Source organism: Megalops cyprinoides, chromosome 6 (assembly GCF_013368585.1).
Source record: "Megalops cyprinoides isolate fMegCyp1 chromosome 6, fMegCyp1.pri, whole genome shotgun sequence".
In the NCBI taxonomy this organism is placed as follows: Eukaryota; Metazoa; Chordata; class Actinopteri; order Elopiformes; family Megalopidae; genus Megalops; species Megalops cyprinoides.
In genome coordinates, this window is record NC_050588.1 from 22562992 (window position 1) to 22588647 (window position 25656).

Here is a 25656-nt window from a genome sequence, read left to right on the forward strand (position 1 = left end):
TGGTCTTTAAGATCATGACACAATGGCTCAAGACCAAGACACTGTTTTTATATGTATCTGTACATAATAAAGCAACTGAATGAGATCAAGGCCAAGTGCATTTTGAACACTGAGGCCAAGACCGACACAATTTTTCAAGATGAAAATTGTGACTTAGTGGCCTCGAGGCTGAAAACTACGGTAAAGACCAGGTCTGGAATTTCCATCACTAGACTGGCAAACATTAAATCCCACCAAAATTATGCAATTTATTCTGTTAACAGTACTATGTGACTTATGATTTCAATTTATGTAAGAATGGCATTGATTACAGCAAAATAGACCTGATTATTTTTGTGTGACTGACTAAATTCAAAAATATTTCACTCTTCCACGTGACAAATCAACTGAATACTCATTTTTCCCTTTGATCTGTCACACTTGCGGCATTATTTCAAAACAGCGGCTGCCTATGCTGTGAAAGTTAGAGGCAAAATACACTCCACTTGTCCCTTAAAATAAACTGTACTTTTTTGGCAGGGAAGGGGACTATGTGGAGTTACAGCCCCCATGGCCACCCTGCCAATGAGAGCTAACTTCTCCTGGCAAGTATCCATCAGCCTGCCCTTAATTACAAACATAACATAAGCAATTAAGCACAGAAAGAGCTATGTCAAATCAATAGCAAAGGTTTGATAAGCACTCTACGTGCCTCTCTATTCTTGCTTGTTTTTTAAGAATGGGCCTGAGATTGGGAGCATGTGAGTGCCGTCTGGCAGCCAGAGTGACGTGTTTCAGAGTAAACACAGGGGAAAGTCATGTGTGGCCAATCTTATAGACAGCCCCCTCCGGCCCCCTTTCCAGCTGAGAGCAACAAACAATCCCATCTGGACCGCAGAGCTCCAGTCATGTGACCTGGCCAACCTTGCTGTTATTATTCATTTTTTTTGTTTGTTTTTTTTTTTGCTTTCAATCTAAACCTTTAGTTTTTACAACAATACACTCTCATCATCTCAAAGCCAACGGTTACGCAAGTCAAGATGGGAAAGGCTTTGTACCCTGTTACATTTGCAGCTTTTAATCAAGTTACTGCAAAACAAAAGGCTTTTTTATTATTTGGGAGTGGGGGAGGGGAAAGGAGCATTTTAACCCCTTCGCCAATCAGCTGGCCCCCGGTCGGTCTGGCAAGACCCCAGTTTATTTTGGAAGTCTTTGATGCTGCTGGCCGGCTCTTTTATTTTTCCACTTACACATTTCAAACAAAATGGATGCCAGTCTACAAAAGAAAATAAACACATCATTAAAAAATACTTCATCAGTAGACAACACTGTAGGACAGAGATCATACAAAAGCATTCACTCCATAGCGGTAAAGATACGTACTTATTGGAGAGATCTAAAATAATATTCATGAAATATTGTTGAAATGAAGAAAAATACTCTGCATTACAGGTGGCAAAATCAAGAAAAAATGGCAGTGAAATCACAGTCTAGCTTTAAAAAATCATGAAGGAAAATTCCTTCTTTAGGTTGTAAGTAAAATTTTCTTTTAATTTTTAATATAAAATACTAGTCAAAAGTTTGGAGACAGCTACTAACAGAAGGGTTTTTCTTTATTTTTACTATTGTCCACATTTTAGAATAACAGTAAAGACATGAAAACTATGAAATAACCAAAATGGAATTATGCAGTGACCAAAAACTTCAAAACCTTCTTATATTTTAGATTCTTTAAATTATCCAATGATGTCTTGTGTTTTATTTATTTTTTAATTATTTTACTATTTATAGTTGTCTAAGAAACAAATTTCAATCATTTAAGCATAAGTCTTTATGAAAATGAAAATGACTATTAGATGCGTCCAAGGTTTTGACCGGTAGTGGAGAGTGAGGCTTCATAAATCAAAAATGTGTGGAGCTACAATATTATGCGCTGACACAGGTTTGAACTCATCATAGCATTTCTCTGTGGAAAGACTGCAGGTTTTGATCAGCTCAAACGACTCAGTGTGTGACAGCACATTGTAGATTTACACATTTTAGGGATTATATTTTGCCTTCCCATCTGTAGGGATGGTCTGAAGAGGGTGGTATCAGAGGAAAAGACTGATCATTATGATGGTGATCAGTGGTCTCTCCGATGATGTTTGGACCTTCTACAAAATTTCATCAGCCTTAATAATAGCTAAGGGCAAACCAATGTCTTCTCCAGGGAGGAAAAAAAGAGGTAATACATGAGGAACAGGTGAGTGTGTCCACAGCTTATGTTTAGTTTTGATTCAAATTTAGTTTTACATGAAATTCCTTTATGAAATCTGTCATGCACAAATGCACACATCATGTCTGAACTTTACATATCCCCAGAACAAATCACAATCACAAAAAGTATCAAGAGTTTTAATTTTCACAGAGGTTCAAAATAACCAGGGACAAATTTCCTAAATCTAGCTTTGCCAAATTATTTTTTCCTCTGAGCTCTAGTTGCTCTGGGGGGAAGAACTGATGATGTTTGTTGAACCTGGGATTAAAAATTTTCCAAAAAAAATTTCATGGAATGGGATGGAATATCGCACCTTCATCATTGCTTCTCTCTTAAAACACGATAAGTCTATTGAGAGTGACAGTAAAATGGGCTTTATCATTATGCATATTCAAATTAGAAACTGAAAATAACTCTAGAAAAAGAAATACTGTAGCTTGCCCATACCAACAATGCCAGGCCTTTTCAGTTTGATAACTTTCCCTCTAGGCAAAGCTCCCTATAAATTACACTGCACCTGTTCAAGAGGACAAAGTACAATTCCATGTCAATTTTCAACAAAGTGGGTGCTTTCCTGTTACAAAGTGCAGTGTAATGCCATTCTGTCAATGCATTTGCCAGTGCATGGCACTGTAAAATATTTGCTTTCCTATTTAGATGTTAATAATGTCTTGTAATATTTCATCACCTACTGTGTACGTACTTGCTACATAAAAAAGCTTTTATTCTGATTCCATTAAGGAAATGTACATTTCAACAGAATTCTAACAAAGAATATATCTTATTTTGCTTCACATCATGTTGCATACACAAACATTTGTCTTTATTTTAATTGGACTGACTTAACTGAAACTCATCTCCACACTCTTCATGTATTTACCGCAGAGGTAATAATATGGCTCTGCAGTTCTGTAGTATTAAACTATCACACCTTTGCTGTAAATATGCATTGAACTGTAAGAGAACTAAGATCAAACAGTCTTTTACAATTTTTCCATGAACATATAGTCAGTCTGAGGAGTTAAGAAAGTGGATAAAATTGTGTATTCACATCCCCAGACCAAGTTAATTGTCAAGCTGAATCCTGCACATTAATGAAACCTTACTGAATTTCTGCAATCTTGCACTGGCAATCGGGCTCATTTAAGAAAACAGTCATTTAAGTGAAACAGTGATTTAAGTACAAATGCACATTTAATCACCAGACTCAATCAGGTGAAAACCTCTGATTTAACAACGATACTATACAACATCGATACCTCAGCAACTATAATAAAAAAACAATGAATCACAATGCATATAGTGCCTATCAAACCTATCAGTGTGCTGTACAGTGAAGGAGGAGACTCACCTCAACCACCACTAATGTGTAGAAACTGATTGGGTGATGCATGGCAGCCATTTTGCACTAGAACACTAATTACACATAAACTGAGGTGGAGAGGGAGGGAATTACTGGGGATTATTAGACTGCCAGAAGGAAAGAGCCATGTTGGGAATTTAGCCTGGACACAGGTAACCCTCTACTCTTGGCAACAAGTGACATGGGATCTTAACCACAGAGAGTCCGGGCCTCAGTTTAACACCTCATCTGAAAGATGGGATCTCTTACAGCATGACTGTGCTGGGGCATTGGTCACTGGTTGGGTCCAGGGGAAAGACTGGCCCCTATCGGCCACCAACACCACTTCCAGCAGCACCCTTATTCCTCCCATATTTTCTCTGATCCAGGTAATAACCAAGTCCAGCACTGCTTAGCTTCAGCTATCAAATAGCAGTAAGGTTACTGGATTGGGCTGGGCTCTAGTATATCACAATATACAGTATCTAAGAATTTATTTCAACAGGATGTGATACAATTTGATATATTTTGATATTCTGCAATATGATTCTACGGACTATGTGAGAAACATGAACATCAAATTGCATCTAAAACTGTAGGTGTAATTTTGTGTTTTGATTAGTCTGCCTTTATTAATGTTACAAATCCTTCACGACTAAATTGCAGGATTCTAATTGCCTGCTGTATGTAAAAGTGACAAGTGCTTCAGATGCAAGAAATGGCTACTGCTAATGAGCTACCCTTCCACATTCGCAGCCGTAATGCACATTGTGGGAATAAACCTTTCTATGTTTGTTGATGCATCGCCTCTGAAAATTTCAAGAAATATGTTCTTCTGTCGGTCTGATTATTATGTCACATTACATTGAAGGTAACATCCTGACATTAAACATCAGATTAATTAAAACCCACCGAAAACGTATGATCCAAACGCCCTCTGTCGTTCAAGTCGTCACAATACAATGCTTCCTGTGACTATACTGACTTTACCCTAGTAGTCCATCTCAAGGAAGCGACTTAACGACGTTGTAATTTAGTCAGGAAACTACTTGCATATCATACAAATACATAACAGGAACATTGTGACACATTTCGGCATAAATGTAAACAATAAACATTCATAAACTTTAAAGGTATTGGAACGCGTGTGTACTAAACCGGAAGTACTTCGATCACCACATGGAGGAAGAGCAGAAAGTGAGTATGAATGGGGAATTGTGATAGACTGATGTGACAGTACATAATTTTCGAACTCCATGTAGCTAATTGTCAAATCAGAAATACAGTCTACCCGACTGGCTAAAGTATAAGTTACGTCAGGCTTTCTTGTATTACCACGCTTGAATCTGAGGTAGGAACGTATTTATCAAACGAGTTGCACACTGAATTAGTTAACCAGTAGGCTATTGCTAGCTAGAACTCGTGTAACTCTTGAACTGAGGTGGTTGGGTTTCACACACTGTAACGCAGTCTAGCAAGCCGGCTACCAAAGTGTATTGTTAGTGTTGAACAGCTTGTGGGTCTACCTTGGGTAAATATATGTCTTAATAAATTACAATAATAAATATCAGCGGTGGTTTGTAGGAAGTATCAGCCCAGCTGGCTTTCGCTTATGGTAAACGTTAAGCACACGGCAAACCAACAATTAATTATTTCCAACTGAAACTCCCAGTAGAGATTATTGGTTCTCACCCCCTTATAACAATATCTGTGCATATTCCTCAATTGCAGGTAATTTATTGACAGTAGCTAGTCAGTTTGCTTGCTAGCTACTGTACTTGGCGGGGGGGAACAGTCGTCAGTGGGCAACTACAGCAATGTCAGCCGTAGAAGGAGAAAGCGATGGACACCAATGCCTGGACATAGCAAAGGACTGCGACACGACCAAGCTATTGTCAGAGCCCGTCACTGTCACCATTGGAGCAACAGTACCCACAGGGTTTGAGCATACTGCTGCAGAGGAAGTCAAGGAAAAAATAGGGGCCGATGCAAGAATTAGCAAGGACCGTGGTAGGATATATTTCGAGATAACCACTGAAAACCTGCCTCGGGTAAGATGTGTTAATAAGCTTACGTGAAGCAGTGCGTTATTGTAACGTTGCTCTCTCGTCCTGCACGTCCTTTCCAATCACCGTTGCCTTGTCTGGCCATTTTCATTTTCTATTTCAGCTGTGGATTTAAGCATACACATTCCCTTGATTTAGATTCAGACTGTAGTTTTTAACTTGTCCTCTTTGATTGTCATTTTGTGGTGAAAATGAAGGAAGTTTGAATAGTCATGGGTGTATTTGTAGTGCTGTTGTCATCGCAACCAAGAGTGGCTAATGCTTACATATTTCGAAATACTGCTTAAATGTATTTGACAGAAAGTTTTACAATTGCCTGTAATGTTTTCCTGTGTTTACTTATGTAATCATAGTTGTGTTGTTAGGGTGTGGTCCTCGAAGGTGATTGCGTCACAACACATACGTCTTTAATGTTTTTTTAATCCTTGTCATCAATTGCCAATGCTTCCTTGCTTGATGTGATGAATGGTTGAGCGTGTGCCTGTAGAGGCGGGTTCGGTTGTGTCGCGTGTTTTTAAGTAATTCATTGCCTCAGGTGCACTCATGTTATTAAATCTATTCTCTGTTTTATGCTCAGGTACATCATTTGAAGTCAGTCGACAATTTATTTGTTGTGGTCCAGGAATATGCCAACTATCAGTTTAAAGACACAAAGGTCTGTTTTACCCTGGTCATCCAAACGAAATAAAAACTCAGTATTACATGTACAGTATTAAGGTATTTATAAATTATGCTAAGATCATCTGACTGATACAGGCAACAAAAGTGTTTTTGCATGCTCTCCAAGTCTATCCAGCTTCTAGGCTGCTCTGTAATATTTATACTTTTTGCAATCTCATATTAAGAATTGTTGTCATTTTTATTATTATTGTTTCGTTATTGTTGCTAGTATTATCATTAATAGTAAAAATGTTGGCATGGTCATATTGTGCATATTCACATCAGAATAAACAAGGGACAGACGCATGACCTTCTGTGTTAACCATAGGAGGACACTTTAGAAGACTTGCAGAAGTTGGCCTCCATACTCCCGTGGACGAATCCACTGGAAGTCTGGAAGCAGAACAATTCACTGAAGAAGAAGAGATGGCGGCGGAGAGGGGGTAATGCAGCGAGGGCAAAGGCCAGCACTGGCAGCAGCAAAGATGGGGTGGATGCAGTCACCATGGAAACAGAGAACCTCCAGCTGGAATCTGAGACGCCAGGAGGCGGTAGCGGGGAGCCAGGGGGTCCCCCTGCCGGGGACAGTGACACTCTGGGTGAACTGGGTGACAAGGATGTGGATGAGCAGGAGGAAGAGGACACAGACCGGCTGCTCAAGTTTCGAGTTACTTGCAACAGGGCAGGAGACAAGCACAGCTTCACTTCCAACGAGGCTGCAAGGGACTTCGGTGGAGCTGTGCAAGACCACTTCCTGTGGAAGCCAGATATGACCAAGTTTGACATAGAGGTAACGTTGGAGCTGATGCAGTCTCTTACTTCCGAGCTGGTGAGCGAGGCCATTTCATATTTGCTTACTGGTGTCGTTGACGTGATTGTCAGGGTAGAACCTCGTGTCACGAGCAAAAAGCCACCTGTGTAAACACCTGAAGACATGTGGTCTAGGAGTTGTCTCATGATTTATTTTTGAGCATGGGTTGAAAAGCGAGCGGTTTCGTTGGCACGCAGTCAGTCTCATGTCTGTCCTCCCTCTAATTGTTCCAGGTGCTCTTGAACATCCACAACAGTGAGGTGGTAATCGGCATCGCGCTGACAGAGGAGAGCCTTCACAGGAGGAACATCACGCACTTCGGGCCAACCACGCTGCGCTCCACCCTGGCTTACGGCATGCTCAGGTATGGCACCATACCTGTAGAACCTACAGAGCCTGCGTTGCACTGCGTCATGCTCTTCCCTCGCCTTGTTTGCTCAGTCTGATATGCCTTCCACACCAGAGGGAAAATTCCACTGTCTTTTAATAAGAATAAAATCCCATTCCACTGTAGTTTGTGTACTCAGTGCTGACCCCATGGTCAAAGCATCATTTTCTCCCAGTTATGTGATAGCCCAACTTGATTTGGTTCTGTTGTATCACTTGATGATTTCTGCTCTACTAAGGTCCCTGTTAGATGGGATATCCATTCAGTTTTCATTGGTCAGCCTATAGACCCACCTTGGAGTCACTTGAGTGAGGCAAAGCTGGTATAGACAAGCTATGTAACAGTCAGGGCAATCATAAGCGAATCATCACAGTTAGTTTAAGAAACCTGTAATAATGAATGTAAATTGTGTTCCAGTTTGTTTCATACTCATACAGTACATAGTAGGTGATGGAGAAGTAGGCTAATCAACAGCTGTAAAAACAATAATGCTCTTTTGCCATTGTTGTCCCTTCTCTTTGAAATTTCCTTGAGTAAGAATGCACAGCAAGGTCATTTTTATGTGGCACATTTATGTACAGCGTGACCAACCTAAAATACCCTCTTCTGTGTAGAGCAAATGTGTGATATCACACAGGGTGTTATGTTATTAGGGTTTCAGTAGCATCCAGTGGCGAGAACGACTAAAGATATTTTAACTATACTTATTCATGCGTGTTACAGTTAAAGAACATTAATTCTATTATTAGTGTCATTCTATTATTATGATTTGTAGTATTTGGCTACTCCAAAGGTGATGGTAAATGGGTTTCCTAGGTATAATATAAGTCCATTTAATACTGAAACCAGTAGTGTTTTGGGGACAAAAACGTGACATTAAGGAGGTGAAATATTTTTAAAGTGACAATAATTGGGTCAAGTTATATTTTTTCTGTTCTCTTTTTGTTCTTAAATTCAGACTTTGCAAGCCCCAAGTTTCTGATGTTATAATTGACCCAATGTGTGGAAGTGGAGCTATACCCTTGGAGGTAAGTTTAGCTGTGCTGTTAACAAACCAAGTCTTTTTCCACAGTGCTAACCCTTACCTCTTCACATATTTTAGCATATTGGTGTAAGGTTGTGGTTTTAAGTACCAGAAAACAATGTGCTTGCCATACCTGTATGAATGCATAACACACAAGCAATTCAGACAAGTAAGGCCATCACCTTGCAGTTTAGAAACGTAGTACAGGCAAGGTGCTTGTCTTTAGTACTGGCTGAGCCCTGACCAGTGTTTGCAACCGTCCATGTCATCTGCTGAGAATGACCAGGAGCCCACAACGGCAGAACGAATTAGCTTCATTTTGCCAGGGATAGGGGTAGAAAAGTCAACTAGGATTTCTCACTGTCCCCCAGACACGCAATTTATCAGGCACCCGTGAATTGCTCATATGATGGAAGTGGAATAGCCCATTATCACATTTAAAAGTGGTTAGTGGGATTCACTTCATTTTTCAGCATTACTCCAATGAATGTCAGAATGAGAAAAGAAACTTGGGGCAGCCCAGTGAATCACTGAACAGATCAACCCTCTTCCAGTTTACAACTGTGAGTAATAATGATAAATGCTTTTCTAGGTAAGAGGTTCAACAATGTAAATTTCCTTTTGTATGTGTGTCCCTATCAGGGAGCTATTGAATGGCAGCACGCATTCTACATGGCAGGAGACAACAATGACATGGCAGTGAGCCGCACAGTGAACAACATCAGTCACGTCCAGAAGAAGAGACAGGACAAGGGCAGGTAAAGAAAAACTACTTCAGCTGCACGATGTCTGCTTATTGTACCCATAGTTGTCCTGAGGGCTTTATTACATTAAGCCAACCTTATTGATCAGTATATATGGGTAGTTGGAAGATAATTGGGCCTCATGAGGGTCTACATGTGGAACACTTGTTGGGCATCCCTGAGTTACTTGCAGATTTAAGGAAAAGCTGAAGTATCAGTGATCTGTATATTGAGGCTGAGGAGTAAAATTGTGATCTTCTGCACTGGAAGAAAATCTTCACTGAAAGGCATTGCAATTTCTTATCTTCTGGACTAAATTCATAGTTTGACTTTGCACTGGTTGTGTGAAACAGATAATAACTGTTTGGGCAGTTAGAATGAAAAAAAGTTGACTTGATTGAGGGAAAACCCAGTGTTATGCAACATAGCGCTGTAAAACCTCAAAGAGAATTGCAAAATCATGAATACTTAGAGGAAAATCTTGGAATTCATCATAATTACATCTGGCTTGATCTGCTACTCAGAAATGATAAGAAGCAGCCATTAAGTAATTTTAAAGACCAATCCCACGGTTTGTGAGTGCAAAGTATTTTTTTCTCACAGAGTCAATGAAATAGTCTGTATGTATTACTCTTATTAATGTAATATTTACATCCATAGTCTTATAGAAATACCGGTGTATTACTCCATTAACATTTATTTAATGTCATCCAAGAACTCTATATACACAGACACCCAGGGGAAACAAAGCAGATACAAAAGTGTATATGTGTGTACGTGATCAGCTGTAAGTAAGACGAAACTGGATTGATTGATACTGTTGTCACACCACAACTGCTTGAAATGGGTTCAGACTGACTGCAGTAAAACCTGCTGTAACTGGTCTAAGAAAATGATTTTGCTTGTGTGAACTTCAGATATTTATACATTAGTGTGACATGGGATCCTGAATGGAAGGAGTGTTGATTAAATACAAAAAACAACTGAATTAAAAAAAAGGCTGAATTGACAAAAATATTTCATCAGCTCATTTACAGATGACTCTCGCTACAAAATGAGAAAAAAAGATATTACCACTGGTTAGCTTTTGTAGCCAATCAGAGTGTAATGTAGGCTATATCAGTTGGCCACATTAAGAGTGGGAGTTTGGGAATTAGCCTTTTTTGAACAAACTGGCAGTTAGTCGAGTTTCCACTAGTCAGTTTGAGGTACTTGAGCCCAAGTATAGGATCGGTTTTGATTTTTGAGTTTTGAGTTTGTTATTATTTGTGAATCCAGCACAGCATGGGGTCTGCCCATAGACACCATCCAGTGGGACTTGTGCTCTTTGCCAATGAGGACCGGCTCTGTGGATATCATCATCACAGATATGCCCTTTGGAAAAAGGTACTGCTGTGATTCACCCTCACTGAAATGACAGTAAGGAGCAAACTATCACACAAAATGTGCTTCAGCTCTACTGGCCATCTTTTATTGTGGATGTCCGTTTTCTTCTTGGTTGTGTGTGTATGCGTGTGTATGTACGTGTGTGTACTTGTTTGATTCCTGAAGAATGGGGTCTAGGAAGAAGAACTGGGACTTGTACCCTTCCTGCCTGAAGGAGATGGCCCGTGTTTGCAGGCCTGGGTCAGGGAAGGCTGTGCTGCTCACCCAAGACAAAAAATGCTTTGCCAAGGTAGGGGAGGTTTCTCGGGTTAGAAAATAACACCTGTGCAGTAGTGTGGAGGAAGAACGTTCTTAGAAGAATTTGGACTCGTGATTACTGGCTCAAATTCCTGGTTGTGTGATGCTGCCATTGAATGGCCTCCAAAAGAAGAACACAAAGGATGAGTCAGATCTATCAGTTTCATTTAACTGTCACTATATGACATCTTACAAACAAAAGATCTGTTCAGATATGTTTTGTATGAGTGACTGAGCCTTGTTTTGGATTTTACTGCAAAAAGCCCAGATGGAGTCTTTCCAAAAAACTTGTTTTCAGAGATTAATACTTTGATATATAGGTATTTTTAGTGTGTTTCTTTTGTTCTGCTTTTTTAGGCAGTGTCACAGATGGGAGGGCTTTGGCGAAAAGCGCATACCGTATGGGTCAACATAGGGGGGCTACATGCTGGCGTTTACCTCCTTAAACGGACTGGGGCAACGTATGGAATGACTCCTGAAGACATCAGAGAGCCTCGAGAAGCTAATGAAAGTGCAGGGGAAACAAAAGAGCATCCATAGCAATATTCAAGCAAAATATGTGTATTAAGTGCACTATTGAGTGGAATAGAAAGGTGCAGGAGTTTTTAGACACCTTGTTTTTCTGGAGTGGTAAGAATTGTAATAAATGTGCTAGCACACCAATTTCAGATTCATTTTTCAAGCAAATAATCTGACAAGACCATTTTAGTCTTTATTTTTTCTGATTTTTCTGAAATGCTATTAGATTTTAATGTTTTTTTCTTAATTTGCAGGTATATGTCCCTATGAAGAAAAAGTGAATCATTTACAATCTCTCCATAATATATCTGTTAAAGTTGCCAGCAATAGGGTTTTTGAGCTAAGCTTTAAATTGAAGTTCTGAAGTGTTTGTATGTGTGATTTAAGTTATTCTGCAATTTTTATGTTGAGGTAAGCATATGACATTTGATTGCACAGATAAAACTGTTCAGGTGTGCATTGAAAATTTGAAAGAAAGTTTGAGTAATAACACTGAAGAATATGGTTAAGGTCCATGCCTGGTTAATCATATATTTCTTTCATTGTGCGTTTAATAAATATACAGTAGCTTTGTATTAATAAAATGTGTTATTCATCCACTGTGTGGATCTCTTGCATTTTTTAAGTCGATCTTCACTACAGAATTTGATATGAACTCAAATGAAAATGTTTTCTCGTAATTTTAATAATCTCTTTAAGGAAATGGACATGTGAATAAGAATCAGGTAGTTAAGTAACTCGGTAAGTTCAAGCTGAATGATACCGATTTTTATCACTGAGATCATCTGTCATCAAGCTAATGTTGGAGCGCAGTTCTATCCCCAGGTAATTTTGGAAACTTCGGAAATGGGTGGATAATCTTCCATTGTTGGCACAGCTCTGCGCGTGTATGTGCACACGTACGACTGTGTGATGCTGCACAATTCAGACTGTGTGACTCACCCACTTGTATGTGGTTAATTTACTTGGATAAATCATTTTGGTATATCCATGAATGTGATACAAAGCTGTCTGTTAGCAGTGGTACATACAGTTCAACCCTTCATTCTTTATCAGACTGTATGGCAGTGTTAAATCAGGTTAGGGATAATTTTAAAATCTTACAGTAAAATACAAATAAGATTCACTAATTTCAAAGCCTTTTTCTTTTGAATTATTTATTCAGAATCTATTGTAAAGGTATGTACAACAGAACATGGAAAAAGTGTTCAACATTGACAATACAGATTTGTAAGTAAAATAAAACATACTGTAAGTTCTACAAAAAAGTGCTCTGTGGTGTAAATGGGGTTTGAGGGAGAGATGTTAAGGTTTCAGATGAGGTTTCCAGAGTACTCTGGAGATGTAAGTGAAAACATTGTGGGTTAGAATTATAATTTATGTTAAAGTGTGTACACGTTGTGTTTTGAGTAAAATATGAGTCTTTGAAGTTGTTCTAGAGAATGGATCCATATGGATTAACATTAGTTAATGTGTGAGTTCTACATCGTGGTCTCAGTTTTTGTATGTGGAGTAATATATCTTTTCTGCAAGCAAAGTATGTTCTAGTTTGTGGCTGTCTGCTTTTTTTTTCTTTTGTGTGTGTGTGTCAGATGGAACTGTTGAGAATGCTGACTTTTTGGTTCAAGTCAAGTTATTACAGGAAGGACAGATTTATTTATTGTCATTATTGTTAACATGTTGAATGATGATAAACTATCAGAGTTGAAAAATATTTTATTTCACTAGTACTTAAATCCAGCTGTGTGCTTGTCTATGACAAAGTCTTAGTTGTTCTATATCAGTGATGAGTACCACAGGACAATTGTTATATGCTAAATGATAGAAGCTATTTGGGTTAGATAATAACATGGGCACCCAACCAAGCCCTAAACTTTTCCTCTATACCTTATCATTGTTTGCAAGGGATTTGCTTCCCGCTTAGCTCATAATACCAGCAATGCATAGGTTGTCAAACGATGGGTGGGATTTTAAAACAGGAGAGATGTGGGTGAGGCCTTTGATGTTTACCCTGCTGTGCTCAATCTCTACAGTGTTGACATATGCTGGTTGGTTATTGAGATACGGTCTGAGAATATAACAATTGATAAGTTATGTGATGAAGTCATACCTTTGGGGCTGCTAGGTCTCCATGGGTTTTTTTTTTTTTTTTTTTTTGCTTCTTGAATGTTTTAAGTATCTTGATTTCTTAACATTCTTAATTTCTTTGTTCTTCCGTGTAAATTGTGTTTCTTGGTTTGCGAGACTGGGCAACCAGTTGTTGCTGGGGCACATTGGTGTAGAGGGGGAAATTCAGTCACAGTCACTCTCTGGGTATTTCAGGACTACGGTTGGTTATGGGGTGTGCAATCCCATTTCCACTCGTTCAGTGGAACAGCATCACATTTGTTTCAGGTATCTCTGCAGTCTGAGATTGCACTAACACTGTCCGACGGGTTTAGAAGTTGGGGCATTATGGTTTGAGGGTAAAACTATGCGGGGAAGATGCATAGTCCTCATGTAATTTCTTAAGCGTCCCCTCCGTCTAAAGGAAATAATGTGTTGGTATGTTGCTAATTTAAAAAAAAAAGTATTACGTTGACTAGTCTTGTGCTGTAAGAAGGCAGTCTAAACCAGTTTGGTCAGAATGAATGAGGTCAGAGAAAACTTACTAGCTAATGCCGACATTTAATAGACTGGCGGGGGAGTGCTTACGGCAAGTGATTATGTCACTGCTATGTCGTCATCTGATCTGAAGCGTCACATAAAGCTGTGCGACAGGTAGCCTACCCTCAGCACGACAGCGTCATTCGCATTCAGCGGAGCATTAAGTGAGTACACCGCAATGTTTTGGGCAACTCTTCTTCTCTTCAACGGATTCCTCGTTCTCCTCTTGATCCTTTCAAATCGGTCGAGGTGAGTGTTGTGAGCGATTATGTTTTCCAGCGATATTTTCATCTGAAAAAAATATTCAGCTTCTACCTCTTACTGATTTGCTCACTACAAATGCGTTAACGTAATTAATCCTCCTATCCCAAGAAATACGGTTTGTCCTTTTCATATACTATCCAGGTAACAGTGGTAGCCTACCTTTACAACACCCCTTGATAGCTAGTTCCATGTTGCAGTCTTCGGCTATACAGTAAACTGTAGGTATGACAGATGTGAACTTCTATGAACCGTAATTACTGTTTTATTATCATACCACTGGTAACTAATCATGGCTTTCGTAAAAAAATTAATCATGTAAAAACAATAGCACTGCACCCTCACGCACGGACTTTGATACGAGTAACTGCCAGATCTGTTGTGTTTTCTTGCGTTATGCTGCACCGTAAGTTTTTAAAATGTTGAGTTGCTTTCGAAAGGATTTTATGCTCAATGTGCAATCATATGCAGATTACGATCAGCAATGTACTTATTTGTCCGAATGGTTTCTGTACAAATGCATGTTTATCAAAACCTCACACTTGCTTTTGAGCTTCAAAAATGAATATTTATCATCACTCTCATTTTTTAAACAAAGACGTTCGGTTAAACTGAATTTCGCTTTTATTTTCTGAAATCCATTGACTTAAACGTACATTAGAGTGTCTTGGAATCTGTATTTTCATTGTTTTCTGAATTGTAAGGATTAGGGATTTATCTTGCATTTTCATATGGCTTTCTGGTGATTAGCGTCCTGTAGAAAATAAGTAAGAAGGAGCTTTCAGGTGGCTGTTAGCTGTGGTAACAGCATTCACTGGAACAGAAAAAATGTTAACATATTCCATGGGTTTTTCAGTGCATTGCGAGCACGTGTTTAATTCGTTTTCATCGAAGCTTAGATGTCAAGCCCCCAGAAAGCTCTCTGTGGAATGCATATGTATACGCTACACTTCTATGTCATTGCAACCGGTAAATTAATGTCATTTTCTTCATACGTCATTGTGTGTGTTTGTGGTAGGCATATTATTAGCGACGTGTAAATGGTTTGTTACTCTGAGTGTAAGATGACTCCTAAATTAGCTTACATTTTTATGTCCTGCGTGTTTGTGGTGGAATTTTTGTAATTGTTTGCTTCTCCACTCCTACTTAATGAACAGCTTTCCATAAACAGACGGTTCCTTCCCTTGCCCTTGTAAACATGTTTGAAAGGTTTCTCTATTTCTCCACTCAACATGTCAGGGAACTACTCGGGTTTTCAGCCTTCTATGCTGTCTGAAAGAGAAGGGCACCTCTTTGTTTATAAACCCGGTTTTCTATTTGGTAGGCAATGGAAAGGAAATAGAGTTTCAAATATTTATTCCTTGCTCTTATTTTGCATGTTTCTGTAGTGCTCAATATGAATATAAATGCATTTCAAGAGTAAAGTATTAACTCTTGCCTTGCTCCCCAAAAGTAAAAGAAGTGATGAAAAAAAACAAAAACTTAAATGTGGTGACCACAAGCTGTAAACCAAATTTCTTGTCTTTTGAATACAGAGTAAAGAAAGAACCTCCCTTGGACAAAGGCATCATTCCATGGCTGGGTCACGCTCTTGAATTTGGGAAAGATGCTGCAAAGTTTTTAAGTCGAATGAAGGCAAAACATGGTGACATCTTCACGGTAAGTGCACCACTTAGGTTCAGATTCCCACTAGAATCAGATTATTCTGGGGTTTGAAGAAATACATTCTCTTAAACTCTGCAGCCTGCTATTGGCTTAATAAATTGTAAACATTTAAAAAGGTTTTGTTTTCTAACAGGTGCATTCTACATAGGTAACATGATCCGCAAAGTGTATCTCAAATATACGTCACATGAGCAAAGACAGTAACAATCCTTTCTCACTTCCATTCAGAACACGCTGAAGAGCCTGTCAAATTATTTCTGTGGTTTTCTAATAGACATAAATATATGGGAAGTGCAAATGTAGATGTAAAATGTAAAAATGATTACAGTCTGCTGGTGTTGCAGGTTTACATCAGCATTCCAGCACAGTACATTATACTTGGACTGCTCCTGTGGAATTCCAGTTAAATAAATAAATATTAGTTTGGATTTGAAGACCAAGATGATAATAACAGTAATTATAACCAAAGAATAATATTCATAAAAGATTTTTGTGTCTGTAGGTGCGTGTAGCTGGGCATTATGTGACCGTGTTGCTGGACCCAAACTCTTATGATGCAGTGGTTCAAGACTCTGTCTCACTGGACTTCACCCGCTACGCCCAGGTGCTGATGCAGAGAATCTTCTGTCTTTCTCTGCCCAATCACAACCCAACAGCAGAGAGGGCCATGATGAGGCGGTACGTGAGGTGCACTCCCACCTGCCCACTAAAGGGGGCAGCACAACACCATCTGAGATAGCTGGGGTGCAGGGCTTCCCACAGCAAACCCTCCTGTATTCCTTTATAGCCATCAATGTTTGAAATCATGTTCCTTTGAGATATTTGTTTTCTGCTTAGCATATGTGTATTTGATTATGTATGAACAGTCTGTCTACGTCCCTTGCCACCTTGTGAGGTGGAGGAGTTGTTGTGTATGACCCGTGTGTAACTAGCATTGGCAGAGCTACAGTCAGCAGCTCTCAACCCAAACGGTAACATAGTGAAAATATATCTGAATGTCTCTGTTCCTCGTTATGTATGGTGAAGGTAGAGCTGTGAAGGTGACGCTATTGAAAGAACCTCTCAATTTACTGCCAACTCTGGCATTTGACTCCTGTTGTATCTGCTCTGCACGGCATGGGCCGCCTCCACAAGTACTACATTACAAGTTAAGCAAGTCTGGCCTTTTCTTCTATTGTACGCTTTTGGTAGGTGTGTCACACAAGTGCATTCTACCTTGAAAATGGTAGAGCCATTTGTTTTGGTTATCCGTGACCCTGTCAATGCTAAAGAATTTCTTTGCGTGGGCCCACCTTTCCAATGACTAAGCCACTAAAGGGGGCAACTGTATAACTCTGATGGAGACTACAGGGGAACAGTTATGCTGTGTGGTCTGAATGAAGATTTTATCAGATTGATTCTGCCTCCTGAATTAGATTGGCTACTGCATGGTGTAGTAATGAGATATCTTATCCTGAAGGTTGTGTGGGTGAATCCAAGGCGGAATGCTGCTGCTGTGTCCTTGATTAGAGATAAAAGAATACCACTGTGTTCATGTCAGTCTCAGATCTCTTCATGGTGGCCTGTTTGAAAAAAACTTGAGTGTGGCGTCTTTAACCTTTTTGCATCAGTTTCCATATTAGTATTGATCTTAATGAATTAAGATTTCCTACCTGAAAAATTGATTTATGGTGCCTGGGCCTACACTAATGAGTTTGAGGAGCAAAGACTGCAAAAAATTGAAAACATCTCAACTTTTATCATTTGTTACTAGCACAAATGTACCTCCATACACTGAGTAATGGAACAGCACTGTACTTGCCACAGCTGCAGTTCAGAGTCTGGACCTGCATAGAATGATGGAAATGAAATATACATAACATTTGTAAGAGAATCAGAAAAACTAACTACTCAAGAATAATTGGTTGCTTTAAAAACCTTGCACAAACACCCTCAAAACCATTGAGTCAGACCCTTGTGCAATGTATGACTTCAGACCTATGTGACAGAAGAGCAGGTAATGAATGAACTTTGACTCTGTGATCATTCACCTTTGCATCCTCAGGCACTTCCAAGGGGACAGCCTGGCCTGCTTGAATGGCGTCATGCAGAGGAACCTCCAGGCCCTGCTGGCGACCGAAGAGCTTCAAGACCAGACAGACTGGAAACAGGACGGGCTCTTCAACTTCTCTTACAGCCTGCTGTTTAGGTATTCTTTACTCACTCTGCCAGTCTGAGTCATTGCCTTGCGTCAAATGTCCTAGATAACAGTTTACACATGAGCATTCGATGAGTCGCTTTAGGGAAAAAGATGGGCTTGTGTTTACATGAGAATAGAGAGTGACACGCAAAAATGCCACTGTTACTTCATCAGCTCACACAAATTTATATGCGCCTACGTACACATGTACACATGCACATACATTTTCTTTGTTCTGGTACACTGGAAGCACCTTGGATGAATGGTTTCACTGTAGGTGAGACACTACACTGCCCAATATAACATAATATAATATAATATAATATAATATAGACTAGTGTAAGACTGTATAACTGGTCGAAAGCTATGGTGCAGTAAGCAAGAATTCTTGTGGGAATTGAATTTTTGACCTGAATAATGTTTTAATTTATATATTATAGTGAGGAAAAGTTACAAATGAAGTTAGAACACAATGATCAAACTGCTCTCAAAGGCACAAATCCATGGAAGCTTTATCCTTTTGCACAGAGTGCTTGAACACTATCAGGAAAAGGGCACTAATACCAACACTATCTATCATCATTACTGATGTCAAAGTGACATTGCTCCAGTGTTTCAGTTACTGCACCTATTTCACCTCATCTCGTTTCTTTTCAGGGCTGGGTACCTCACACTGTTTGGAACGGAGCAAAACAGCCACAACCAAGACTTAACTGCTGTTTACGAGGAGTTCCGAAAATTTGACAGTCTCTTAACCAAAATGGCACGGAGCACACTGAACGCAGGTACCACAGCCGTGTATAGCAGGGTAGCTGATCTGTACATCTAAGCTCTTTCGGGCAAATAGTTAGGAAGCTGGTTGCTCTCATCTGCAACACAAGACAGACTGGTGAGGATCGGGCCTTGAGGGTTTGGAAAGGAAGGTTCATTTCCTTAACATGATGATTCCATTAGGTCTTTACACATGGAGACATAGGCTTATTAGAATTCCATGTGTGGTTGCAAGTTTGAATCCAACTTGAGTCACACCCATGGTGTTATCTTTGTCCCTCTTACATCACACACACACCTGTTTTAAGCGCAATACCTCTGTCTCATCTCACCGTTACACCTAACTTACTTTTGTATCTCTTTTGTATCCATGTATTCGTCACACATCACTGGCTTACATAATTCCAGTCTCTGATCATACCTGTTTCATCTTTCCTGCCTTATCCTTGTCTGCGATCACACCTGTCTCCCCTTGTGTACTTTATCCCTGGCTAATCTGTCCTATGTAACTCCTTGCTCTGATCATTGTCATTTCACCTTTCATGACTAATACACATGTATGATCCCGCCTGTGATCTACCCTTCCACGACAGAGGAGAAGCGGGCGGCAGGCTCTGTGAGACAGCGTCTGTGGAACCTACTGTCTCCAGCCCAGTTCAGAAAGGCAGAGCCCAGCTCCTGGCTGCAGAGCTACCGACAGCACTTGCAGGAGATGGGCGTGGATGAGGAGATGCAAACACGAGCCATGCTTCTTCAGCTGTGGGCAACACAGGTGAGTCAGAGAACAGCACAACACTGTGGTGCAGCTTCGACTTCTTACATTCCTTTGGATTATTTATAGAGGGTACCTCCCCAAGTTATGTTGATCAGGTTGCTGATTTAGTGTCTATGAAAAAACTTTCGTTTCCATTGCACTAAAAATGAAATGAAACAATAGGGCTTGTCGTACCAGTCCCACAGCTTGTCTCAGGGTTGGCTCTCCTCAACGGCGTGGCAACACTCCAGTACAAACATAAGCACCTGCCCAGGTGCCAGAGTGCACACAGTACATGACACACCTGGAAAGCGTGTAGGGTTACACGTTGTACAGCACATGCTGTAACACACTCCAAATGCGTGCATCTCAAATACACCTCACATGAGTAAATAAAATAACAATCCTTTCAGTTCAGGTCAGGACAAGCCAGAGAACCTGTCAAGTCATTTCTGTTCAACAAAGGTTGTTATTCACACAATAGCCACTGACTTCACAGTGACAAAATGTGTATAAAACATAAACATTCTCCTAACGAATGTGATGTAATATTAATAAGTTTAGTATATAGAAAATATATGCTTAGTATAGTAGCTTGATGAAGAGATTCTTGAGGTACAGTGTGGCCCTTAAAATAAGAGTAGGCCTAGAAAATGTCTGTCTGCTTGTGTAGATGTGTGCTATTTTGCCTTGAGACGGCCCCACTGGTATGGTGCTCCCGGAGGGGCTCTTCCAGATCAGGGGAGCGGGTAGTTTGTCCTCAGCGTGGCTGCTGGCATTCCCACTGGCCATCCTTTTTATGCATCAGCCCGAATAGGCGACGACAGTCTGTCTCATACCATTACCCCTGTCTGCCACAAGGGTGTGATGTTGACTTGTTATTTAGTTTAGTGATTTCACAGGCTCAAAGATTTGAAGAAATGTCTTGTGGTGGAAATGACAAAATGGTCTTATGCAGTGCTCATGAAAATGAGAAACACCAGACTTTCACTCACATACAAGAGCAAATTTGCTAACAATGAAAATAACATCTATTCAACTTCACAGTATACTGCAAATGTATTTCAGCTATCAGGCTGCCACCATGGTTCACTGACTTGAAAGTTCTAAGAAAAAAACCCTGAATACTCAGAACCAAACTCTAAATACACAATAGGAGGCTGGCCTAGTTTTTTTTTTTTTTGAGTCTACTCTCATCTGTTCACGCTATTAGGATGTTGCTTACTAAGTGAAACTGCTGAACAAGCAAATTGCCCTGCTTTTTGTATGTGTAATGGCAGTCCCATCTGTCTCTGCAGTCAGCTGGGCAGAGTGGACAGTAGTGACAGTGTGTCATATTCAGTAAAGCAGATGCATTTAAACTGTCCTGGATTCCACTGATGTTTCTTTCTAACATTGTATTTAATAGGACTCTCCTACTGTTTCCACTGAATTATTTTTGCCATGTAATCAAAATGCAACTGTCGTGTCAGAGCTTGGCTTATCAGAACTGACATTTGCCTTATGAAAAGACCACATAACTGCCTCACCCACCCACCCACCAACTGTATAGACATCTCTGTGTATAAGAGCAGGGCCAGACCCACTCGGTTATGTTTTGACTCAATCTGCAGCACTGAGTGCTGCACCCAGCCACTCAGAACCATTTTAATCCATCAATTAGTAATGAAAAAAACATGAAACTGTCTGAGAGCAACACAGGAGAAGGTGTGACAGAGGATGAAGACTCTGGTTCAGATTTTAACAGTACTTAACCCAGAAGCGCAATTGAAACATGAAAGCTGAATAACTTAGACTTTGATGGAAGATGCTGAAGACAAACCATGACTCCAAACTGTACTTTATCTGAGTTTCACATGATATTTCTGGTTGTTGGATCTTTTTAATACTTGGAGCTAAACTGGTGTTTCTCAAGTATTCCAGTAACAAAACACACCTTTACATTGTCATATCTCATTACAATGAATGACTGAGGCCCAGGCCTGTTGATTATTTTTAAAAAGAATTTGCTTTTTCATAAAACTGCATTTTAAAACTTTAAATGGCTCTCCTATTTCTTGGCCATCATCATTGTGTGGAGTTGAGCAGCCACAATATTTTTCAATGTCCAATTTGTGTTATCCAATTTGAAATTTGATATAATCCAGAAATTAGATTGACTAAACCACTCATAATGAAAAAGAAAGCCAGCATCAACTACTTGCTGTTGGAGAGGGGACAAGAGGTAATGCAACCAATGTGATTCAATGTTTGTTGCTCTTGCTAGGGTAATGTCGGGCCCGCAGCATTCTGGCTGCTTGCATTCCTGTTGACCAACCCTGAGGCCAAGAACGCTGTGAAGAGAGAATTCAGGAGCATCTCACTGCAAGCAAACCCACCACATCACCTCCCACTGGACAAGTTACAGTGCACACCTGTTTTTGGTGAGGCTGGCCTGTATGTCTTTATTGGTTTCAACAGTTACTCAGGCAGTTACTCAGTAGGTTTTCAAGGTGAATTTCTTCCAGAATGTAAACAGAACTGTGCTCAAAACAAATGCTTTGATTGCTTATATGAATGGACACAAGGTGTGCTCTCCCCTGTTGTCCCCAGAGTTAAGACACTCTCTCTTTTGATTTGGTGTGATTATAGGTTAGATAGAGCAGTAATGTGCAGTTCCCTCACTGACAGAGAAGTAATAGCTGGTTCCAGATGAGAAGACACACAGTCTTGGCCTGGGGCTTTAGAGAGCTCACATAAAAGACACATTAAAAGACAAAGCAAGCTCCATTCCTCCAGGGCATGAAAGTAAATGACTCAGATCTGGACTCAATAAGTGATTTGACCTCCAATCCAAATAATCAGATTGATTAAGCAAATCAGAACAGAGACATGGAATGAAAAGTAGATACCTCTCTTACTCTCAAGGCCTGGATCTACCCCCATGCTGCCGCACAGAGGCTCACAAAAAAATGAATACAGTCACAGTGTTGGTCAACTTTGCAGTTGAAAGCAGAGTCATATATTTACCAGCCTACTCTCCTAACCACTATATCCAGTGGATTACTTAACTTTGACCATTGGGCATAGAAGCTTTTGAACAAGTACAGACAATAAAAGACAACAATAATTGAAGCCAGTTATTAAACATATAAGTAGTAAAGAGAGCTTAAGATGCTTCATGTCTTTAGTCTCTGCAAAAGGAGAAAAAGACACTTATTAATGCATGGAATAGCTTACCTAGTCTCACAGTGAAAGAGGAAGCCCTTGGAGTGTTCAAGGCCAGCCTTGACACGAGGCCAGATGCGCACCAGAGTAAGGGTAAAATGAGGAGCCTGGATGGGCTGCATGGTCTGTCGTCTTAATTAAACCACCTCACGTTCTTACATTACAGACAGCGCCCTGAGCGAGGCGCTTAGGCTCACTGCTGCCCCCTTCATAACCCGAGAGGTGCTGCACAACAACACGCTGCGTATGGCGGATGGGCGGGAGTACAGCCTCAGGAAAGGGGACCGGGTGTGCCTGTTCCCCTACCTCAGCCCCCAGATGGACCCCGAAATCCACCAGGAGCCGGAGGTACTGTATGGACCGCCTCAAACGCACCCACCTCCGTCTGTACACCTCACAGAGGAGTAGTGCAGATTCACAGGAAATCAACAGCTTGAGAGGAGGAGTATGTGTATGACGCAGGTGTTATTTTTTTCTGCATGACCTGTCAGTCAAATCTATTGTGTCTTTCCATATCAGTGGACTGCAATGTGTCGCTGATAGTGTACTGTTACTTCAGTCTGTTAGCAGTAAAATGGAAAGCCTTGTAAAAAGCAGTAAAAATAGGTAGTGTGATTACGTAATGATGAAGTGAGGGCATGCCTAAGTAAGCACTATGTTGATCAACAATGGATTACTCACGGAAAGGTTAAACCTCGAAGAGCGGAATGCTGCAGTATTAACCGGGAGACGTAATAGAAACAATGGTGCTGGGCATGGGAAGTAGGTTAATGGTTGCCTTATGGACTTGTCTTCAATCACACTTAAATGGAGTACACAAAGGCCAAAATCATTTGGGTGTAGTCATAAGTAATTATTATCACTGATCAAGTAACAGCAAAGTCTGTTCAGCCAATAGGAAGCATGTCTGGTGACATGCCGGCGGAAACACTAGCCGGCTGAACCATGTGGGAACTGTCATGTGTAATTGTTGTTCATCACATGAACGTGTTTCTGGTTTTTCTCCCTGCTGCCCCCCCCCGTAGAAATTCAAGTATGACAGGTTCCTGAATGCCGACGGGACAGAGAAAAAGGACTTCTTCAAAGGCGGGAAGAGGCTGAAATACTACACAATGCCATGGGGGGCAGGGAAGAATGTGTGTGTGGGCAAGGACTTCGCCATCAGCAGCATTAAACAGTGAGTGTCCTCAATGAGCCTCTAGGTCACAGAGGAGCCCAGGGAACTCTGAGGTCACAACCTGCCTCAGCAAACATGAAAGTGGCTCTAGTGTTGGCAGACGCTAATTGAGTAAGCTGTTGTGGGGACTGGAAGTCTCTCCGTGTTACAGGCAAAAGCCATTTAAGATGGAAAGTAAAGCTTGTTTCAGCCAAAATGCATGCTCCCAGATTACTTTGTCCTCAAAGTAAAGGCAAGCGACTATTTCTTTGTCATCTCTTGATTCACATGTCATTACTTTCATACTTGTCCTGTTTGTCATGGTCATGCCGTTTATTTCAATGAATTAATACTGTGGGTGAATCTTGCCAGGATGTTGTGATGTGAACCTGACTCCCCTAACCCTTTTCCTTGTAAATTTCAGGTTTCTGTTCTTGGTACTGACCCATATGGAGCTTGAATTGTGTGATCCAGCCTCTGCGTTGCCAGAGATGAATGCCACTCGCTATGGTTTTGGGATGATGCAACCAGAAAAAGACTTACCAATCCGTTACAAACTAAGAGACCCATTGTAGGGTCCAGCAACTCTGTTCTCCTCAGATTTAATCTGCCATATGCAGTGGCTCTTTTCATATATTTGTATATGTAAAACATGTTTATATGTATAATACATTTTGTACTTATTTTTGTACTACATTATGCATGAAAGATTAAATACTGTAAATATTGTCTGTATTACCTTTTTTATACACTCCTCGTATTTTATACATTTTATATTGGTTACATTCTGTGTATACTCTTGTTGATTTTATGTCCATGTTGTATGTTGTTCTGGCACTGACATGGGATCAATCTTCCAACTGTAATTTCATTGTCCTGGACAATGACAGTAAAGCTCTCTTATTCTTTTATTCTTATTCTATTTATCTTTTGTATATAGTATGTGTTTTTTTAGGCACAGCACAGTTTCTTATGTGATAATGTACAACTCTTGAATAAAAACAAAATGTGTTTGATGACCATTAAGGACATGTGTTAACATGAATGATATTCTTAACCCTGACAAATATATATATATATATATATATATATATATATATATATATATATATATATATATATATATATATATAAAACCAATACTGAGCACTTTATTAGGAACACCTGTACACCTACTTATTCATGCAATTATCTAATCAGCCAATCGTGTGGCAGCGGTGCAATGCATAAAATCATGCAGATACAGGTCAGGGGCTTCACATCAACCATCAGAGTGGGGATAAAATGTGATCTCAGTGATTTCTACCGTGGCATGATTGTTGGTGCCAGACGGGCTGGTTTGAGTATTTCTGTAACTGCTGATCTCCTAGGATTTTCACGCAAAACAGTCTTTAGAGTTTACTCAGAATGGTGCCAAAAACAAAAAGCATCCAGTGAGCGGCAGTTCTGCGGACGGAAACACCTTGTTGATGAGAGGTCAATGGAGAATGGCCGGTCTGGTTCAAGCTGACAGAAAGGCTCCAGTAATTCAGATAACAACTC

General features: G+C 40.1%; 2 protein-coding genes across 4 annotated transcripts; both read left to right on the forward strand.

The window, feature by feature from the left end:
- Positions 1-4608: 4608 nt before the first annotated feature.
- Positions 4609-11608, forward strand: thumpd3 (THUMP domain containing 3). Of its 3 annotated transcripts, none has more exons than XM_036531838.1 (10): positions 4609-4778; positions 5313-5632; positions 6225-6302; positions 6636-7097; positions 7352-7482; positions 8465-8534; positions 9173-9288; positions 10552-10659; positions 10825-10948; positions 11314-11608. In XM_036531838.1, the coding sequence occupies exons 2-10, from the start codon at positions 5399-5401 to the stop codon at positions 11494-11496; spliced, it is 1506 nt and encodes a 501-aa protein (XP_036387731.1). In that variant the 5' UTR covers positions 4609-4778; positions 5313-5398; the 3' UTR covers positions 11497-11608. The 3 variants fall into 3 exon arrangements, with proteins under 3 accessions (XP_036387731.1, XP_036387732.1, XP_036387730.1); XM_036531837.1 differs by lacking the exon at positions 4609-4778 and adding an exon at positions 4797-4932; XM_036531839.1 differs by lacking the exon at positions 5313-5632.
- Positions 11609-14264: 2656 nt separating this feature from the next.
- Positions 14265-25103, forward strand: LOC118779497 (prostacyclin synthase-like). The gene is made up of 10 exons (XM_036531631.1): positions 14265-14370; positions 15918-16041; positions 16550-16725; positions 18092-18235; positions 18884-19011; positions 19591-19769; positions 22018-22174; positions 23125-23306; positions 23984-24135; positions 24539-25103. The coding sequence occupies exons 1-10, from the start codon at positions 14300-14302 to the stop codon at positions 24687-24689; spliced, it is 1464 nt and encodes a 487-aa protein (XP_036387524.1). The 5' UTR covers positions 14265-14299; the 3' UTR covers positions 24690-25103.
- The last annotated feature ends 553 nt before the right edge of the window (positions 25104-25656 follow it).